This window comes from Siniperca chuatsi, linkage group LG16 (genome assembly GCF_020085105.1).
Source record: "Siniperca chuatsi isolate FFG_IHB_CAS linkage group LG16, ASM2008510v1, whole genome shotgun sequence".
Lineage (NCBI taxonomy): Eukaryota > Metazoa > Chordata > Actinopteri > Centrarchiformes > Sinipercidae > Siniperca > Siniperca chuatsi.
This window is the reverse complement of record NC_058057.1, coordinates 12,880,898-12,900,193: the sequence shown is the minus strand read 5'-3', so window position 1 is coordinate 12,900,193 and position 19,296 is coordinate 12,880,898. Positions and strand designations below refer to the sequence as shown.

Sequence of the window (19,296 nt, the reverse complement as noted above, 5' to 3'; positions counted from 1 at the left end):
ATCAATTCACACAATTATTTACTTCATCATTTCTTATTTATATTTTTAATATTGAACACGTTGGAACTCCAAAGAAGATATTCTCACATTTTACCAGCACCCATGCCTTGCACACCTACTTCCTAAAGTAAGTTTTGTATATAAATGTAGGGCCAACAACAATGCTTACTCAAAATAATGTCACTTTATTGGCAATTGTTCTTATTATTCCTAATGGCATTGAAGATTGCCTCTTATCAGATGGTCTGGCTCCAGACACTGCTTTCAAGAAATAAATAACTGAATACAAAGTACCCAGTGTTTCCCACTACAGACCTTGTGACACATGCTTTGCCAAAAGCAGTGATTCAGGGCCAACCTGGATCCCTTTTCTGTGTTTAAGGGTGGCGGAGATGAGTTTTCTAGGTATATGAAACTTTGTTCTAGGGGCCTTCACAATCTCTTGCCCCATCAAACTTTCATAGGCCTTTTTTTTTCCAAAACCCTGAATGCTTTATTGAAAATATGCATACATAACACTTTTCCTACACAACAATACAAAACAGTACAATCACTTTTGTAAATAACACATTTAACGCAAAGCCACACATCACCCCTTCCCGCCCTAACCCAAGGAGCTTAGAGATGCTACAGTAAGCCCTTAGTATTCCTCACCCAGCCCCACCACCATCACCTCTGAGAGAAAGAAGACATATTTAAATCAGAAACAACTCCCTTGGTAAACTCAGACAAAAGAAGAGTAGACACCAGGTTTCATACAGACATAGCATTTGCCACCAGCAGGTGAATGATGGGCTTTACTGAAACTCTTGTTTGGGTTCTCAGTGTGTATGATTTGCCTCAAGTCTTCTGAAACAATGTCGGGTGTGGAAGAGGAGTCCATTCTGCAGTCCAGGAGTTGAGAAAGAGGTTTCCAGAGTGTGAATATCAGACCATGACACAGTAACCTACAGAAAACACCAGTGTGCCTCAAGTGATTTGGCTTTGATAAGGGTCAGAGAAGTGGCAACCGCCAATCAACAATGGCACACCGAGAGAGAGATTTCGGTCAATTACACAGACATGCGATAAAGTAGATTTTCACATGAAGGAAACTCTTTAAAGGCGAGGGGTGGATAGTTCAAACCTGATTTGATTGTAGGTAACACATTTCCTAAAAACTCTTCCCACTCCAATTGGCATGGGTGTTACTGTGCATATTCATTTGTAATAGTAGTGGTAGATAAAATGCAACTGAATACAAAGAGAAAAAAAAACAAAGATATAAAAGAAAGATAACAGGGGTTATAAAGATTACAAAAAAGAGGACTCCAAATGTCTGGTTATATTTTAATATGATCATACAGGGATAGAGGTCAACCAAAAATGATATAATGTGAACAAAAAATTTAAGTAACAAAAAAGTTCAATAAAAACAGACAGAAAAGCACTGATTTTAAACATGTTTTACTGTATATCAGTCTGTAGCAAATAGTCATTACATACCCTGAAAAAGGGAGGAAGAAAGCTTTGAATGGTGCACTGACCACTGATGAACTTGGCTGGAGAGCAAAGGGGGTGTTAATGCTGAATTCTCTCTAAGCTCCAAGAGCGGTACCCTCGAGATGAGGCTGCTATGCCTTATATGTGCCAGCTTCAGTTTTATAATGTCTACACGATAATCAGTCACTGCTTTTGGGTGCATAGAGGCATGGTGAGGGCTCACATCCTTTAGCAATCTCCTGTTGGGTTTTGAGTGTTTGCCAATGCAACCTTTTAAGCCATCAGAACTGCAAGTGTGGCGACCATAAGCCTACGAGAAACTTATGGATTTATGCCGTTGCAGTAGGTGCAAGAGAGCACTCAAAGTGCAGTGGGGGGTCATACATACTGAAGGGTTTGTGTGCAACTGTATGAACAGGAAGGCAGAATGTGTGTGTGTGTGTTTTAGGATTGCAACAACACTCCCTAACACTGTTGGCTCAGCGAGTGGTTCTGGGTATTGGTGCCTCTTCTCTCTAACTACTCGTCCAATAATTACAATCACTAACCTCTCGTATGAAATGACCCTTTGCTAATAACAACACTTTACAGCTTTTTGAAACATGCCTCATTCAAATTGCTATTTTTAAATTTCTGATAACTCAGTGCCATTTGAATGCCGCGTGGTAAGGAGAAAAAAATTCTAATGTAAAAATTAAAACCCCAGATTAAAGAAAAGTTTTTCTTTTACAAAATGGCTCTCAATTATTATTTGTTCCACAGATAGAGGTCCCTATGGGGCTTTGGATAACTTAGAATTGGTTTAAAATCCCCTTTACAATTTTACTATGGCATTAGGAGCATTGGGGGGGTCTTCTGCTGGTGTGAATTGAGCACACATACAAAAACATGCGCCCATTAAACCTGCACCCACAAATGTCAACTCTCACACTAATGTGCGCATGCATAACCGCTCTCACTCACACACACACACACACACACACACACACACACACACACACACACACACACACACACACACACACACACACACACACACACACACACACACACACACACACACACACACACACACACACACACACACACACACACAGAGGGGCAGCAGTCACCGGTGTGCAATTTAAGTTGCACTTGAACTCTTTCACATTTGAAAGAGTTCTTTTGAGAAAGGTCATAATACGTGTCCTGCCAGAGGAAACCCCACCTCACCAACAACGCCTGACCCCCCTCACCGTTGATGTGTGACCTGTGAATCCCTCTGTCCTTCCCCTCTTAGGCAAATGTAATGGAGTTGTGCGGTAGCTAGCTCGACAGAGGGGGTTGGTCAGTTGGAAACATTACAGCGACTGTCCTTGTTAGAAGTTAAATTAAGGAATAAAAAGTTTGTTTTCCTAATATCAAATCAAGAAACAGAAAGTGGAATCTTCACGCTAAAGCTTTCCACGGGAACTACTCGAGCTAAGATTCACCTCTTAAATGAGAATTACGCTATGACTATCATAAAAAAATTCCGACATTTAGCATAGCCTTTTTTTTGTGTTCTTTGTCAGCTGGTCGGTCAGTGTTTTTATGGTGGATTTTCAGCCTTTGTCCAACAGATCGAATGCGAAGAATATAGCAAGAGAGTGGGGAAGAGGAAAACATACATACAGAAGAGTTGCTAGATCCCCCTATGCACCATCCTCCCCCAACAACACCCCACCCATGTCCATGGAGACATTATACAGGTAATGTGAGAGACAAACAGGCAGACAGATGTAGTCCATTAAGTAGACAGCTGGTCTGCGGTGTCTGTCTGGAGGCATCACGGGGGACGATGTGCTCCAAGCTCAAGGTGGAAGTGGGTTTCCTGGGAAACTATGTGAGGACCTGGCATGGCTGGTGACCATGCAGCGAGATGGGGGAAGAAGGGTCCGTTGGAGGAGGAGAACAGCTGTTACAGCTCACCGGTGGATGGCGGTCGTATCCCACTGGGTGTTGACTGGTTTTCCTCTGGGTCAGGATCAGGTTTTGGATGAGGACCTGAATTTTCAGAGTGTCCGTCATCAACTCCACCGTTTTGTCTAGGCCAGTCAGGAGACAAATTTTTCTCACTTGTTTTCTCTTTTGTCTTGGTGTTTTTTTTGTTTGTTATTCTTCATTTGCTTTAGGGCCGGTGTTAGATTTTATTCGCCCGTTAAGATTTTGTTTTATTGTGGGATTCTTGGATTGTTGTTAAAGAGATGTCATCTGGTCCATAAAGTGACCATCAACTGTCCATGTTACTGCAGTTCTCTGAGGAGAAAAAAGAGATCAGGTAAATATATACAAGTAACACCATGTAATTCAAGATCATTCAACACAACAGTGACGTTTCACCAAAAATATCTCCCCTAACTCTCTACAGAACAAGTTTTAAATAGTCGACATAAAGCTGCAATGGTAATGTGGTTAAAAACTAAGTATGGTGAACATCAGCAAGTAGATGCAATCCATGACCATTTTTGAGCCAACAAAGCTGACTTGCACTGATAAAAACAGATTTGGCAATTACCGTTGAGCCCATCCACCTCTTGTGTGTCGAGGAACGGTGCAGGACCCCAGACACGCACTGTGCCGTCATCTGAGGCAGAAGCCATGAGTCCTGGGATGGCCGGGTTCCAGCTCACACAGTTAACGGTGCGTGTGTGGCCTGTTAGCTCAGCAATAGGAAGTTCACCGCGCCGGTGCCAGATGTACACTTTGTGGTCTGTGGAGAAGGGATGACGAAGGCAACAAAACAGGTGGAAGTAAAGATTATTCAGTACACAGGAGGAAATATGTGAACACATAGATAATTGTTACAGAGCAAAAATATGAAAGACAGAGAAAAATGTTTTTTTTTTAACCCAGCCAATCAGTCACTGCCAAAGCAAGATTTCTGTCACATCTGTTCATATGAGTCAATTCTACTGCATTGATCAACAGTGATCCTGTGCAACAGGCAGTAAGACAGAAATTACTCTGATCACCATAAAACTGCACCATATCACACCAGACTGAGAGAAGACTTTATGTTTTTCACTTAACACAAACCAAACACAGCATGCACAGCAAGATTCCTGACTCCCACAAAGTCCACAGAATGAGATGAAAATGTGATGTTATGTTAGCAGGGGCAGTCGAAGAACTACACTTTATCACAAAGAACAACAGCCAAGGTATTATTCCTGTTAATATTTTGTTCTGCAGTGCTCTCTGACTGTACCTTCGCTGCCACTGGCAATGAAGTCTTCGTTGTGTCCTCCAAAGCAGGAGTGGATGGTGTAGAAGCCCTGGGTCACACCTTGGTATTTCCTTACCAGCACCCGGTCCTGAAGGTCCCACAGGTGTACTCCCTACAAAAAGGTTGTAGAAGAATAGCCTATAACTACTGAAAATGTCCTGCATAATGTTCCTCAACACAAAGTGGCAATATGCTTTAGAAGCAAATAAACTGATATTGACACTGAGTTGGTAAAAAAGCTTACCTGAGTTGCTACATTTAACAAAGCTAATCTTCCGTTCTTTGAAACAGTAAAAGACATGATAGGGTGGTCCTCCTGAACTCTGTAAAGGACATGTAAACAAGAAACAGGCAGTCAGGCATCGTATTGAAAATACGTCATCAATGCCAGATGTGGTGGTTGTTTTGGTGACAGTGCGCCAACGCTGGAAAAAATGGAGAGGAGCACTGATGTACGTGGCTGGAGAGCAGGAGAAACCAGATGCCTAATCTCCATTTGGGCAGAAGATTCAGTCCAAAGAAAACGGAAGAGGAAACAACTCCTATAGTTACCCGGCCGTTTATGAAACAAATCTGGCGCTTGTCTGGCGACAGACTGACATAATAACTGTGCGTGGGGCCCTTTGACCTTCTAGCAGAAGTGACGTAGGCAGTAATGAAATCTGAACACAAGTGGTCAGCTGGACACCTTGGAGACGCATGATAGACATAGGTGTGATCGACGATGTGTCTCGGCTGTCCACTTGTGTTAGGATCACCGAAACACATTTTAAAACCAAGTGTAAACAGGGTAACTGTCTGTACACACCCAATCGGTCCTGAAATAAGCTCTAATCAGGTAGATTAAGTGGAAACACCTCTGTGGGTGGACAATGACTGGTTAGGAGCTTTAAATATCAAGCTCATTTGGCTGGCATTCATGAGCAAAATGTCTGGATATACAACAGTACAGGGACTATTAGGGCTGACACATACATGTTTCTGTCCGTAAGGTCCTCAAAGTTGTACCCCCGGATACGCTGGTGGGTGTCCGAGGCCAGCACTGCTCTGCCATCACTCAGGCACCACAGGCACTGCACTCTCACGCCCTCCCAGGAATCCAACAAGTTACCATCCAGGTCCTGACAACACAGACAGCAGACCCCTCATCTCTCATTCTTGACAGGGGAATGAAAACATGGACAAAGCATAGTATAGCAACCTTATTTAACAAGAGGATGCTCTTTCTTTCTGCTCAGACACCAGTCAGACAAATTTAAAAACAGGAAGGAAAGCAGTTTGATGTTACAGATTCTACTCTCTTAACAACATGTGATATGATTGTGGCTAAGTGGCAAATATAGGCTCATCTATTTTAGAAAAATATGGTTTGTGACACACAACACCAATGAAATAGCTGTACATTTTGGCATTTCTACTATACTTATTTCTGAGCCATTTCTGCAGATTGACAGCTTTTTAAAATAAAATAAATGGAAAATAAGTTACATTATTTATTTCTAGCATACTAACATTTACATACTTTATCAACTACACAGAGACCTACTCAACACACATAAACCATCTTCCCAACAAAATGCGATAAAAGACACATCCTTATGGGTTTACTGGGTTCATGGCTGGAAAATCAATTTGAGTAAAGATCCTATTATCTTTAAGCTGCCTGTTTAAGGTCAGCACAACACATAACAGCTATATAACATGATTCACATACAGCCTTCTCTTTTTTAACCCCCCTCCCCTGCAAGCCTCCTGCACCTTCAAAACACACCAGGCATTCAGCATTGATTGAATATAGATAATGAATAAAGAGATGATGCATAATTCTGCAGAGGAAAATGGACAAATGCAGGCATTTACTTGTGCAAACACATTAAAAACAATACTCCAATACTGTTTATTTACTGGAAAATGAACAGTAAATATAGCATATAATTATCCATCCACTTACACATTGATAAAACTGTCCCCTCTGTCCTCCAGTGACAAAGCGTTTGCCATCGGGGTTCCAGGCCACACTAGTCAAACTGTCTTCATGGGACTGGGACATTTTGGTCCGCAGCTCCCCCGTCTGGTCATCAAGGGGATTGGCAAAGACAGTGGAAAAACAGAGGAGGAGAGAATAATAGGGGGGAAGGGAAGCAGCAAGAAGAAACATTAAGTAAGAGTGGGGGAGAAGTAAAAAGAAAAGAATGGGGAAGGGATGGGGAGATGAGGAGTACACACAGCCTACACAGTATCTATGCAAGGCTTAATGCATGTTTTTCTTTTCCACTTGTTCACTAAATTTAAATGAGACATCTCAAGTCTTTGACATCACTGATCAATGCTTATGTACAAACTTCCACTATCATGTTCACATGTAAAAATGGGGCTGGCATATGGAAACAGTTGGTTAAGAGGTCTCACAAGTATAGGATTATGTAAAACTAAAAACAGTGGGGTCTGAAACTTGCAAGTATAAATGTCACCTGAACATTCCACAGCCAAAGCTCAGAGCAGTCATCAGGTCCACAGGCGATCAGGTAGGTGTCATCGGGACTCCAGGCTAAGTAGGAGACACCGTATGCATGACCCTCCAGGGTTCGCAGCAGCTTCAGCTGGTGGCTCTCCTACACGAAGAGAGGATGAAGAGGATTATGATCAAATTAATTTCACGGAGGGTTGGTTTGAAATCCTTGTACCACTGCAAAGTTGAACATTGACTGATTTGTGTATTTGAGTGTCCTTATGGTGCCCAGCCCGTAAATCTCGACCTTCCATTGTTTCTTATGGATCTTTTGTAGTTTTTGTAGACTAAGTTGATGTTACAATGCAAATTATTGCAGAAAATAAAATGTAAATCAGAGAGAGAAAATATTGCTTGCGCTCTGGCCCAGTTAAAAATCTTTTTGGTTAGCCTTTCCTCTGGCAACTGGACCAGGCAGTTCCACATCTCTGCTTTACAAGACACGAGACCCATCCCATGTCCCCTTCAATAGCCTGCTTAGTCGTATATTTATGCACCCCAAGAAAACAGCTCATGGTTCGACTCTGGATAGCATTACTGTCAGGGGTATCCTTAAAACTCCACACTCCCGCAGCATAAAATAATAATGAGCCAACCATTAAATCATAAATTTTGAAAATGTTGAAAAACCAAGGTCAGGACACATTTTAATTTTATTCATCAAAAACCCTAACGCTCTTCCTGCTGACTGACAATGCTTTACTTCCCTCTGAAAAACACATATTTTCATTAAAGACAAAACCGAGATGTTTATAAAAACTAGTGTACTTAAAAGGCATTGATCCAATCTGAAATGTTTGGTTGCTTTGCTGCTCACATTGCTTTCTAACATGTATCTGTGTTTTTTCACTGTTAATAGCAAGTCTCCATTTACTACACCATAAACTCATAATATCCAACATTTTTTGTAAATGATTCTCTTTCTTTGATTTCTTGAGCTAAATCATTTACATAAAGGGCAAATAAAGTGGGGGAGAGCACATCTCCCTGCTTCACCCCAAATGGAGTAGGAAACCAACCAGTCCTGAAATTATTTAACTGTAACATGCAACCGGGGCTTTGTACAAGGTTTTGATAGCATTGTAAAATTTACCATCAATACCAGAGCAAATTAACTTATACTCCAAAAGATCGCTATTGATCCAATCAAAGCTTTCTTGAAAACCACAAAACACTTTCCACTCTTGTAGTCTAGCTTTCACCACAGAGGATATGGCGTAAATCTGATCAATACATGCCCAGTTTATTCCTGAAACCATTCTGCTCATCTACCAACACCACATGAGACGCTAGGTAATTATTAAGTCTATTACTGAGGACACCTGAATACAATATATAAACTGTACGGATCAGGCTGATACCTCTGTAATTTAATGGAACTCTAGGGTCAGCTTTTGCAGATTTAGGGATGGGTTTTTACTGGATGGATTTGTTCCACACTTATGGAATAATGCCATTCTGAAAGCATGTTTGACATAGACAATTTAAAATATTCAACATATTAGGGCCTTTAAGGACCTCATTAGGGACGTTCTCCACACCCACAGCTTTATTTAATTTTGCTTTATCTATTACCCTCTGCACCTCCTCCAGTGTAATCTCACAGCATATGGTTTGAGCAATATGCTGTATTACTCATCCTATTTTCATGATCACATTTTAATGTACAGGTTTCATTTAAAAATGGATCATTAAATAGAGGAGGGCTATTGCATGCATACAAATTACTATACTGTTTCCCATTTTTTTAATATCTGGTCAGTCTCAAATGAAGATTCACCATTTTCCATTAGAATCTCCAATGGGATCAGCTTGCTCTTTTTTGGACCCAGTTAATGTATTTCCCTCCAAAATTGCTTTGTATTGCTGAGTTGTAATTGCTCTAATTGGAGCATTTGTCCTCTCTTGAAACGTCTCGAAAAATCTTAGCCTTCTATCAAAATGAAATTGATGTTTAAATAAATTTGTTCCTTCTCTTGCTCTGCTCCTTACACTTAAGAAACATTTTCTCTGCTGAGCGCAGGTTAACCCATAATTTAATTCCTTCTTCCAATATGGTTGTTTTATTCTGTAATACTTCTTCACACCATCCTTTTTTAGAGCGCAATATTTACTTATACAAAAGGTCACAAAAAAGATTCCACATTATCCTGTGTTTTCTGGCCATTTCAAGTGCACATTGGTTGGCAAGAAGTTACATGACATTAAGGGAAAAATTCAAAAACATCCAGACTGCTCCAAAGTCCAGTCTGTGTGAGAAATGAATTTTCCTCATTCCATGTCAAAGAGGCTCTAAATTCAAACAAATCTTTAAAAAAAAGTCTTTCCTAAGTCTGAGCCAACATAAAAGAACGTGGAGGACAAGCCACTTCTGTGAAAGGATGCCGTTTGTCCCAGGAGTCTTATTTAGCAGACAATCAGGTGAACAGACTTTCCAGTTTATATAAAAACAGACACCAACGCTGGTTCCCCTCACAGAAAGAGAGGACCAACCAAATTTAAATGTTATGGATGCAATCAAGAGTACCATGTTTATTCTCAGTAATAAATCTGAGACATTGACAGACTTCAAGAGTGGTAATTTATGCATTTCTAGATATTATAATGTCTCATAATCTAAGAAAATACATGTGTTTATATGCGTAAAATATGCACACAAGGGTTAAGGCTAAGAAAGTATATCACTGTAAGATACATGTTAAAAACTGCCAAGACAAACCTGCCTGCAAACATATAAAGCTCCAACCACTACATTCCTGCAGGGTAATTTTAGCTGTGGACTAAATCATAAAAAAAGGAGGTAGAGTGTGTTTATTTAGGCATTTTTCACACTCACCGGGTCCACTTGCCAAATTATGACAGTAGTGTCTTTGGAGCCAGTAGCTAGTTTGGTGCCATCATTTGAGAATTTGCAGAACCACACTTCATTACAGTGCTCTGTCAGGATCTGTTGGGTATAACAGGGGAACTGCTTCCTGTGAAACGAAGAAAGACCAAAGGTTATCTTCATTGTGCAAGTCAGCAATAGTAGGTCTTCTTACCTTATATTATGTACATATCAACATGTTGCAATCACAGTAAAAATCAAATATACAATATAGGGCAACGATAGGATGAAGAAAATTACAAAGGTTAAAATGTATGAAACAACAAGAGTAGTGCAGCCATAATAGGATAGTAAGATGCTAGGGGCAAGACATAAAAGAGTGGGTAAATGAGTTGAGATTTCTGATGCAGAAGACAACATTTGGAAACACAAAGCAAGGCTTTCAGTGAATGTGCTTCAACATTATATTTTAACAGGTGGTCAACTGGTACATACAGTAAATATCAGATGCTGCAGTATGATAATTTAACACTGAGGTCTCGAGGGGCCTGAGCAGCATGCTAGCTGTGCAGTACCAACCTGCTGCAGACATGATCGAGGAGGAGAGAGACTGAGTCCAGACTACTGTCCAGCTTGGTGTTGTGATAGAGGCAGCGGTCTCTCTGCAGTTCCACTGCTTGCCGCAGCAGGGTCTGCAGCCGCCGAGGGGGCAACATCACAGAAGGTGGCAGGTATGCTACAAGGAGAGATAAAAGCAGACAAATTGACGCATATGGGTTATGTGTGTAGTAACGTTGTAGTCATGCAATATATGCGTAAGTTCTGCATGGTTAGTATATAGACACGTTTCCGCACTCTGTAATTTGTCCAGCAGTCGGCAGCGTGAGGCGGTGCCCTTGCCCTCCCACTCTGCCTTTGCCCTCAGATCCTCAGCATGGCTACACATTAGGTACCTGCAGGAAGACAGAAGCACACAGCTCAAAAAAAAACAACATACTGTGTATGTTATCATTTCCTGTGTAAGATATCAAAACCAAAAAACAAAAACAAAAACTTATACATGTGACAAGTTGCTAGCAAGAGCACAAAAAAGTCACAAAATAATGATTAGTATGCTGTAGAATGTAAAATGATTAAACACAGTGTATTCAATGCAGGTGTTGTTTGAGGAATGAGCTGACAGAAATACAATGACAGAGCTAAGGACACATTTGGATAGAGCCGACTGATTGAGCTAAGACAAGTGACAGATCAATAAATTATTCTGTCAACTGAGTGACAGACTGTTAAGACAAACAGGCTTGTCTGCAGTGTTGAGTGATCAATGCACACTAATTGATTAGGTAATGGGTCAGAGTGTGTTTGCTAAGAGCATGGGCACTGTGCATTGATCAGACCATGGATTAGATGATCCTATAGCTACTGACACCCTCATACTATAAATTTGTTCTTCTGACATACAGTATAACATGTATATTGGAGAACCAAATTAATAACTAGAGATCACTGTGGAATATTGATTTTAACATGCGTTGAAAGCAATCTACATATGCGCAGTTTAGGACTAAAAACAAAATCAGGGGTAAATACTGAAAGTTTTTAAAGGCTTCAGGATTACTGTCAATAGTCACACTTTCCCTTACTATTCAAGATAAATACACATCTCTACCAATCATCCTAACCTATATATTGTGTAACTTGATAAACAGTAGCTGTGTGATAACACTGAACATTAAAAATACTTTAATCATTTAATATAATTTTCATAGTGGATATCACTGGTTAAAAACTGTTATTTGAGAGAATGACTAACCAGCCTCCATTAAAAAGTCTGGCTCTATCATTGGCTCACCACCAGCAGTGGGAGCTGTATCATTAGTGATTACAGAGGTATCTAAGAGCTACATGGGTATATAGCTGTTTGCAGGTGTGTATTTGTGTAGACAGGGTGATGGCTGCTATGAGACGGATGCAATATTAAACTGGAAACAGTACCCGCTAAGTACGTGGATGCGATCTGTGTTGTACTTGAGTGGCGTCAGCTCTCCCCGGAGCACCTGCAGAGCCTCCAGGACTTTGCCATCCTCCAAATACTCTAGGTACTTCTGCTGCAGCAGCAGGAACTTCATACGCTGAGTAGAAGAAGAGAGACAGAGAAGAGATTTTTTTAAAAACTGAAGAGCAGAGATGGAAGAAAATAATGACAAATAAGCTTAAACTACTGTGTCAGGTTTCCCTTTGACATTGAAAAGTGATTTTAACCACAGCACAAAAAAAAACACTAAAAAAACACCCCCATATGAAATGTATGCCATCAAAACTCAAAATGGTGGTAGCATATTGCAAGGCAGCATGTTGACATTATCAGAACATATTAATAGATGCGCCCAAGACATATGGTAATCAACATCAATAGCATACTTCATACTGAAGTCGCAGCTAAGAGTCTCTGTCTTATCAGAGGTATGCAGTAGGAGCCGCAGCCCTGACAACTGGTGCAAGAACAGTTAAACCAACTAAATTCAAGAAAGCATCCACCCACAAATATCTACAAATAAAAGAGTGCAAAAACACACAGACATCTCCTAACTCCCCAACTAGGCCTGTGATATAAGTAAACTGCCTACTGCAGTGAAAGTCATGTTGACAAAGTCAACACTAACCTGCTACAACTCAAGACCTAAAATGGCTACCCACATTGTACATACAGCTGAAAATCAACAACTACAGCCATTATCTCAATAACCCAACTGGTAACGGCAGTCAGACAGACCTCTGACACAGAGCAGCAGGCACTTGACTGGGACACACGGGACCATTTTTGAAGCTCATCTTGTCTGCTAATTTGCATGCTAGCTGGGGATAATTAGCCAGAGCTAAGTCCCATTTCCCAATTCCATGCTGTAAAGTATGCACTATCATACAAATTTTCAAAGTTTACAATTTGGGCAGTTAGTATACAATACATGTACTTTCAACATTTTGTATTAACAAGAAATAATACAAGAAGACTTACAGACATCAAACTGCTAATCGCAAATTTTCAAACTTTGAGAAAGCAAACAGTTTTTTTTTAAGTTTTTTTTTTTACTTTTTTCCAAGAATGTCCCTGCAGCCATCTTTCCACTATCCACTATTAGTTTTTACTTTTTCCAGCTGTGAGTAGCTCCTTTATTTCCCATGTGCAATGCATCGTGGGACAATAGTGTAGATCAACGTCACACTCAAAAATAATAATCTACGTGGTCTTTGCACAATGCAAAGACCACGTAGATTATTATTTTTGTAGAATAGTAATTGTAGTGTTAATATTAATAAATTAGTAATAATAGGAATGACAGCTATAGGAAAAATAATGTCAGCATCAGTAACAGAGCCAATAAATGATAAATGAGCCGATAAATGAAATACCATAAATGAACATTTTCAATATATATCCCCTAATTTGTTTTATTAAATTAATTGTGACAATGATATGTATTAAACGAGATATTTTAAATTTAAAAAATAAACTATTCAGTGTTAATAATGGAGAACTGTTTCTAAACTACTTCAAACATATATTTGGCATTTCTGGACTGTAATTTCTTGTTATGTATCTGCTGCCATACACACCAATACGATGTATCTGCAACAGGCTAATATCAGCTAATGTCATCTACTATCAGCCAGTGTAGCCAATCAGTAGAGCTCTAGTTGCATGAAATATATAAATCAAATCAATAAATCAAAAAATGGGCCTATATTGAGTTAGTATTAGTTTTAATCAATCTATGGACAAGCTAAAAGAACAGAACAAGAAAAAAGAATCTTGCAATCATGCACTCATACCCTAAATCTAATCTGATGTCCATTCTGCCGCTACACTTTCCGGGGCATCAACCAGAACATTTTAGCGTTCAGTGTTCCACAACAAGAACCTGCAAACCTGCATTTTACTGGTGCCATTCTAGAACCTCCAGTTGTGCCTCCTAACTGACTGGCTGCCATTCACCCCAGTTCAGGTTTGGGAAAGGGGAGCTTACCACAATAGCATTGGGAGAATGCATCAGTGCTCTCAGCTCATTGAGATCATTCTCAGCCTGGACCAAAACAAAAGGAGGGTGATGGAGGGGAGAGACAGAGAGAGAAATGGTTAGCTCAGCAGTTTCCATGCATGCACAGGAAAAAAACTAATCACATGAGCAGTAATATAGATCTTATGGTCACTTTCTTCGTTTAAGATGAGTAAATTGAGGTTTTAACAATGGAGCTGATGTCAATGTGCTGTGATCACAATTATAAAAGACAAAATAACACCTTTATGTTTCTCAAAAAAATACTGGCCTCTTACCATTTTGCCAGTAGGAAAAAAAAAAAAGATTTCTGGAATCAAAACAAATGTCAAATAAGGCAGGTTTACGATCAGTTTGTAGAGAGTACAAACCTACCTGCCGCATCCAAAAATTTACCACCATTTGGCTCAAGGCTGGTATTATCCTGCAGTTCTGACAGTGGGCCATTATGTCAGAAGATTCACAAGGCCATTTTTAATAAGATGCGTGCTTTTATAAGCCTCAGCTCTAAAAAGTTGTAACTTGAGTTATTCTGCAGTGAGAACACGGTAACACAACAGACAGTTTTGATTTAAAAGCCAATTATATAAAAACTCCTTAAAATGTGCTAATATAAACCTAATGTTTACCCACATTACCGGGTCTAATGGAGCCCTAAATATCCTGCAGTAAATGCTCTGCTATGCTTTGGGTGTTTTGATAAACCTTAATTTTGATATGTTAATATAATAATGGGCACATAGGGGGGCATGTGCCTTGCTATAAAAATGACAGAAAATGGTTTGCTAGACTTGTCAATAGGCATAACAATAATGAGCAGTTTTATTTTACCAAATACGCTTCCTTAAAAATTCAAGACCAGCTGACCAACCAAACATTCAGCCATTCAACTACCAGAAGTCAAATTTTTCCCTGAACTCTCAACATTAATTATAAGCAGATGAAATATTGTTCTGACAAATACAATCCAAGACATGAAATACATGAATTCTGTGCTTGATGGTTAAGATAGTTTCAATAAAAGTTATGTGCCCTAGAAATGCCAGTTCTGAAGTCAAATAGCACTTTAATAGCAAGCTCAGTTGGTCAAGAAAAGAGTTTAATTGGTACTTGTCAGGAATGTGTAGAAGGCTTGTACAACATGTAACAAATAATAGTATGAGCTTGTGCAACTGTGGCACTACTTTAAGTACTTTGCTTATGCTTTCTTCGACAATTTCTAACAGGAATCATATTTGCATTTCTCGGTAAGTCACATGAGATGATCTGCAAAGATATATGTCTGCTGGTGTCTTGACCACACGAGCTCTTCATCTTACAGTACAATATGGACAACAGATCACTAGGAAGATCACAAACTCCCTTTCTATCAAAGTGCTTGCTATTATGTAACCATGGTAACCCAAGACCAACCTTGTCCCACTCCCCCTCCATAACATGGTTGCGGAACTTGGTAGCTGAGGGGTGTTCCAGTCTGCAGCCTGATTCCTGCATCAGTAGGTCCACTGTCTGACTACAGAGACACAGAGAGTGAGAGACAAAGTTAGTCTGAAATATAGACACAAAACAGATGGAACAAAAGAAAGGAGAGGCTAGCTTTAAAATGTATTAATAATGACAAATTAAACCTAAGAATCAAGTATAGATAATATTTTAGAGCCCAGTCAGGACTAAGAAAATGTGAGCTCATCAGTATGATGTTGAAAAATGAACACATGATTATATGAAGTGGCATTTCTAGGCACATTATTCACTTTCCTTGATTATCTAATCAGCTATGTCATCTCACCACTGTGAAATGGTGAGCAAATAGGTGAGTGGGAGATCTGCAACAATAATATTGGCACAGGGACAATATTAACGTCATTGGCTGATAATAGGATGAATGAAATTTCATGGTGAACAATGTCTGGAGGAGGCCATCCCAGAGCAGTTGTGTCACCAGAGCATTATTTGTGGACAGTAGGAGGTTCACTAACATGAACCGAGCTTCCTCTGCAGTTGACATCATCTTCTCAGCCTGTCAACCATAACCATCTGTCCAAACACCATCTCTCTGTTAAACACACTCCTCCACAAACAGGTCTGCTGAGATGTGTGTGTGATAATGAAAGTGGGCTGGGGGTGGCTGACACCTTCAGCATGATGACATCATTCTCAGGTATCAATGGAGTGGCGCAGCAGCTCTGTGTTGAGCCTCTCATACAGCTGGCTGCTACACTGATTTCTCTTGCATTTCCCCAGCTGAAACGTAGGGGCTCTGTTTCATACCAGGCAATGCCATGTATCCCCCCTGACCCACCCTCTTTGTAAACATAGCGATGTTAGGCTGTCTTTATAACGCCTTGTAATGGCAGCTACACTTTCTCAGCTGGATACCACAGAGCTGCGATGTCTAGCTATCAGTAGCTACCTTGAAAAAGAGAGCTAGACATACATTTCTTGAAAACCCCACTATTCTATAATTAGATTCAAACACAGCGCTTCCATCTAACACAGCTGGTAGAAAGCGCATTCTCCAGCCGCCATGAAACCAACCGATTCTGTTGAGTTCAGGACCAACTGTCGCCCACGGTATTATTGACTGCTGTCTTTAAATAAATACATGCCCTAATACAAGCACGTCACTGTTTGCGACCGACTGTTGACACATTGCTCTGACAAAAATGACATTAATCTACGAACAAAGTTACCATGTTCATGAGGTAGCTGTTTAAAACTGTGATTAATTTGATAAATAAAACACTTGGTCGAAATGACAGCTCAAGAGGAGCAAAGGGTGCACTCGGAATACTAAAATAACCAGGGTATTTTTCATAGCCATGGTAGTTATTACAGTGTGGCCGACCTATTAATGTTCCTCCCACACGGTCTTGCAAAAACCATGCTATTTTTCCCGAGGCAGCCAAGCTGGAAAATGAAGAAAACCACGAACCATCCTGGCGAAAACCGACGTTGACAACCCGCACATTAACATTTCCTCCGCATTTTTTTCGTCAATAGCATTGAAACGCAAACATGTACACTGGAAACTCGATTATCCTGCTTATGTACTTAATTAAGAAGCTAAATCAAGTTTCTCCATTCTCATGACATTGATTTTATGCTTTGCAAACCACAAGTCAGCGGATCTCTGAATAAACGTTACTAACGTTAGATGATGTAATGCCTTTTATTCAGTGCGAAATCTATAACGTTAACTAACGCATCATGGCTCTACTGGCATGTAAAACATACTTCTGCTCACGATAGACTTGTAAAGCTGCCAAATGTTAGACTGTTTTATGTTTGTACGAAGGTTTAATGTCAGGACACACCACCTCAGCGCAGGCTAGTGCTGTTAGCTATCAAGCTAACTGTTATTGTGCAAGATGGACCCCTTCTTTCTACCAACTGCCGAGCTCACAGGCTAACTACCCCATCCCCCCATGTTTGTGTCTGTCAAGCGCACTAATAGCGCTTTTACCAGCTGCTATTTGGCAGTTTCACGCGAAACACCAGTAATATAGATTAAACTTCATATGTTCAACGCTACAGTAGATGCATTTGTAGGTTTTTCCCTCGACTTTGAATAACTTACTTCAGCCCTAGTCCGTGGAGATGTTGCCCTATTAATCGTATGACATCTTCCTCCGCCTGCGATAGTCGCTTTTTCTTTTTCAACGAGCCAACCTCCGAGCTCGAAGCCGTAGGGGTAGCCGAAGTCCCCGAACCGGGCCCGGTTGAAGACCCATTACTGGTACCGACATTATTCCCGTTGTCTGTGCTGGAGAGAAGCCCATTGGAGTGGGTTCCGCCGGCCGAGGATGACTCCCCGTTTTGTGAGCTGTTAAGGCAGGAGAGCTCTGAGGATTCTTGTCCCTGTCCTGCCCCGTTTGCCTGCATGCTGCTGCTAAGGTTGTTGACTACACTTCGGTTAAAGTGGATGGCAGAGGTGGCTTGAGAGTGTGGAGAGTGTGTAGCAAGTCCTAGGACAACTCCGGACAGGCCTGTTACAACTGCTGAAGCCCCGGGCTCTCCTGCTCCCTCCGCCGCCGAGGCTCGGTGCTTCTTCCGCGGGGGCGGCGACGCTCCGCCGGTGTCCGAGTCGGAGGAGGAGGAAGCGGAGGCCAGAGTTTCCTCACCGAGAGCGGCCGTGGTTAGAAGCCGGCGAAGCTCCGGGTGGGAAATGAAGGTTAAGCTTCCAGATTTGAGGCCTCGTTGTCGGGCTCAGAGCGGACTGTCACTGTGGAAGCGCTGTCAGTTAGCCCGTTTTTGTTGTTGTTTCTCTCAAAACAGCTGCAGCTCTAATGGAGTCCTGACGCCCTGACGTAACCGGAAATTCCTACACTACCAGGCTTCCGGGTAGAATTATAATCCATGGGTGGCGCATAAGAACCTAGTTAGCATAATAATTAACTGACAACAACAACACAACACATTTAAATTCATTTGAATGTCTCCAGAGACTTGACTTTAATATATCCGGAATTTCCACCATGCTTCCCACAGGTGTCCGTCTTTTAAATGTCTAACTAAACCACTCACATCTCAATAAATCATGTAGCCCCAAATTAATTATGTCCGAGAATAGGCCTAAGTAGAAGGGTTTTGATTTTGGCTAAAAGGTGACTTGACCAATACATGGAAAATATTAGATACATGAATATGTAAACAAAAAAAGATTAAATTAGCAATAGCTAGTCGTTACCAGTCCATATTTAAATATATCATAGAGAGTAAATGTGGTTATTATATTCTGTAAAAAAAATGCTACTTTGAACGCCTCCTTCAACGTTGACTGCAAAGTTGTGATAACCTTAAAACTCCTAAAAAACTTGTCACATATATCCACATTGGTATGTACCACTTTAATCTCTTGATTCCAGTGACTTTTAAAAACCTTAAAACTAAGCATCATCACTGTTATCATCATCATTATTATTAATTATTATTCAGTTAATATATGATAATTTTACTTCTGCTAATTACTAATATAGAAAGAAACACTAACAAAAATACACATCTTTTACAGCAGACATTTTTAATTGACTTAACAGGAAAAGCAGAGGTGTAACAAATAATATTATTGATGGCTCAGTGCCATTAAGTGTCCTAGTAAGCCATTCTAGTGAGTCAGCCTGCACAATAAGAGTTAGGATTCAACTGTTTAGATTTTTTGTAGTGGGGCTATGCT

General features: G+C 40.5%; 1 protein-coding gene across 1 annotated transcript; it reads right to left on the bottom strand.

Moving 5' to 3' along the window:
• Positions 1–467: 467 nt before the first annotated feature.
• Positions 468–18,456, bottom strand: wdr26b (WD repeat domain 26b). Its single transcript, XM_044170151.1, has 14 exons — positions 17,701–18,456; positions 15,534–15,633; positions 14,091–14,147; positions 12,061–12,197; positions 10,921–11,018; positions 10,645–10,801; positions 10,075–10,213; positions 7,201–7,341; positions 6,681–6,800; positions 5,705–5,850; positions 4,974–5,052; positions 4,712–4,841; positions 4,019–4,213; positions 468–3,759 (listed from the first exon to the last, which is right to left on the bottom strand). The coding sequence occupies exons 1-14, from the start codon at positions 18,003–18,005 to the stop codon at positions 3,734–3,736; spliced, it is 1,830 nt and encodes a 609-aa protein (XP_044026086.1). The 5' UTR covers positions 18,006–18,456; the 3' UTR covers positions 468–3,733.
• Positions 18,457–19,296: the final 840 nt, after the last annotated feature.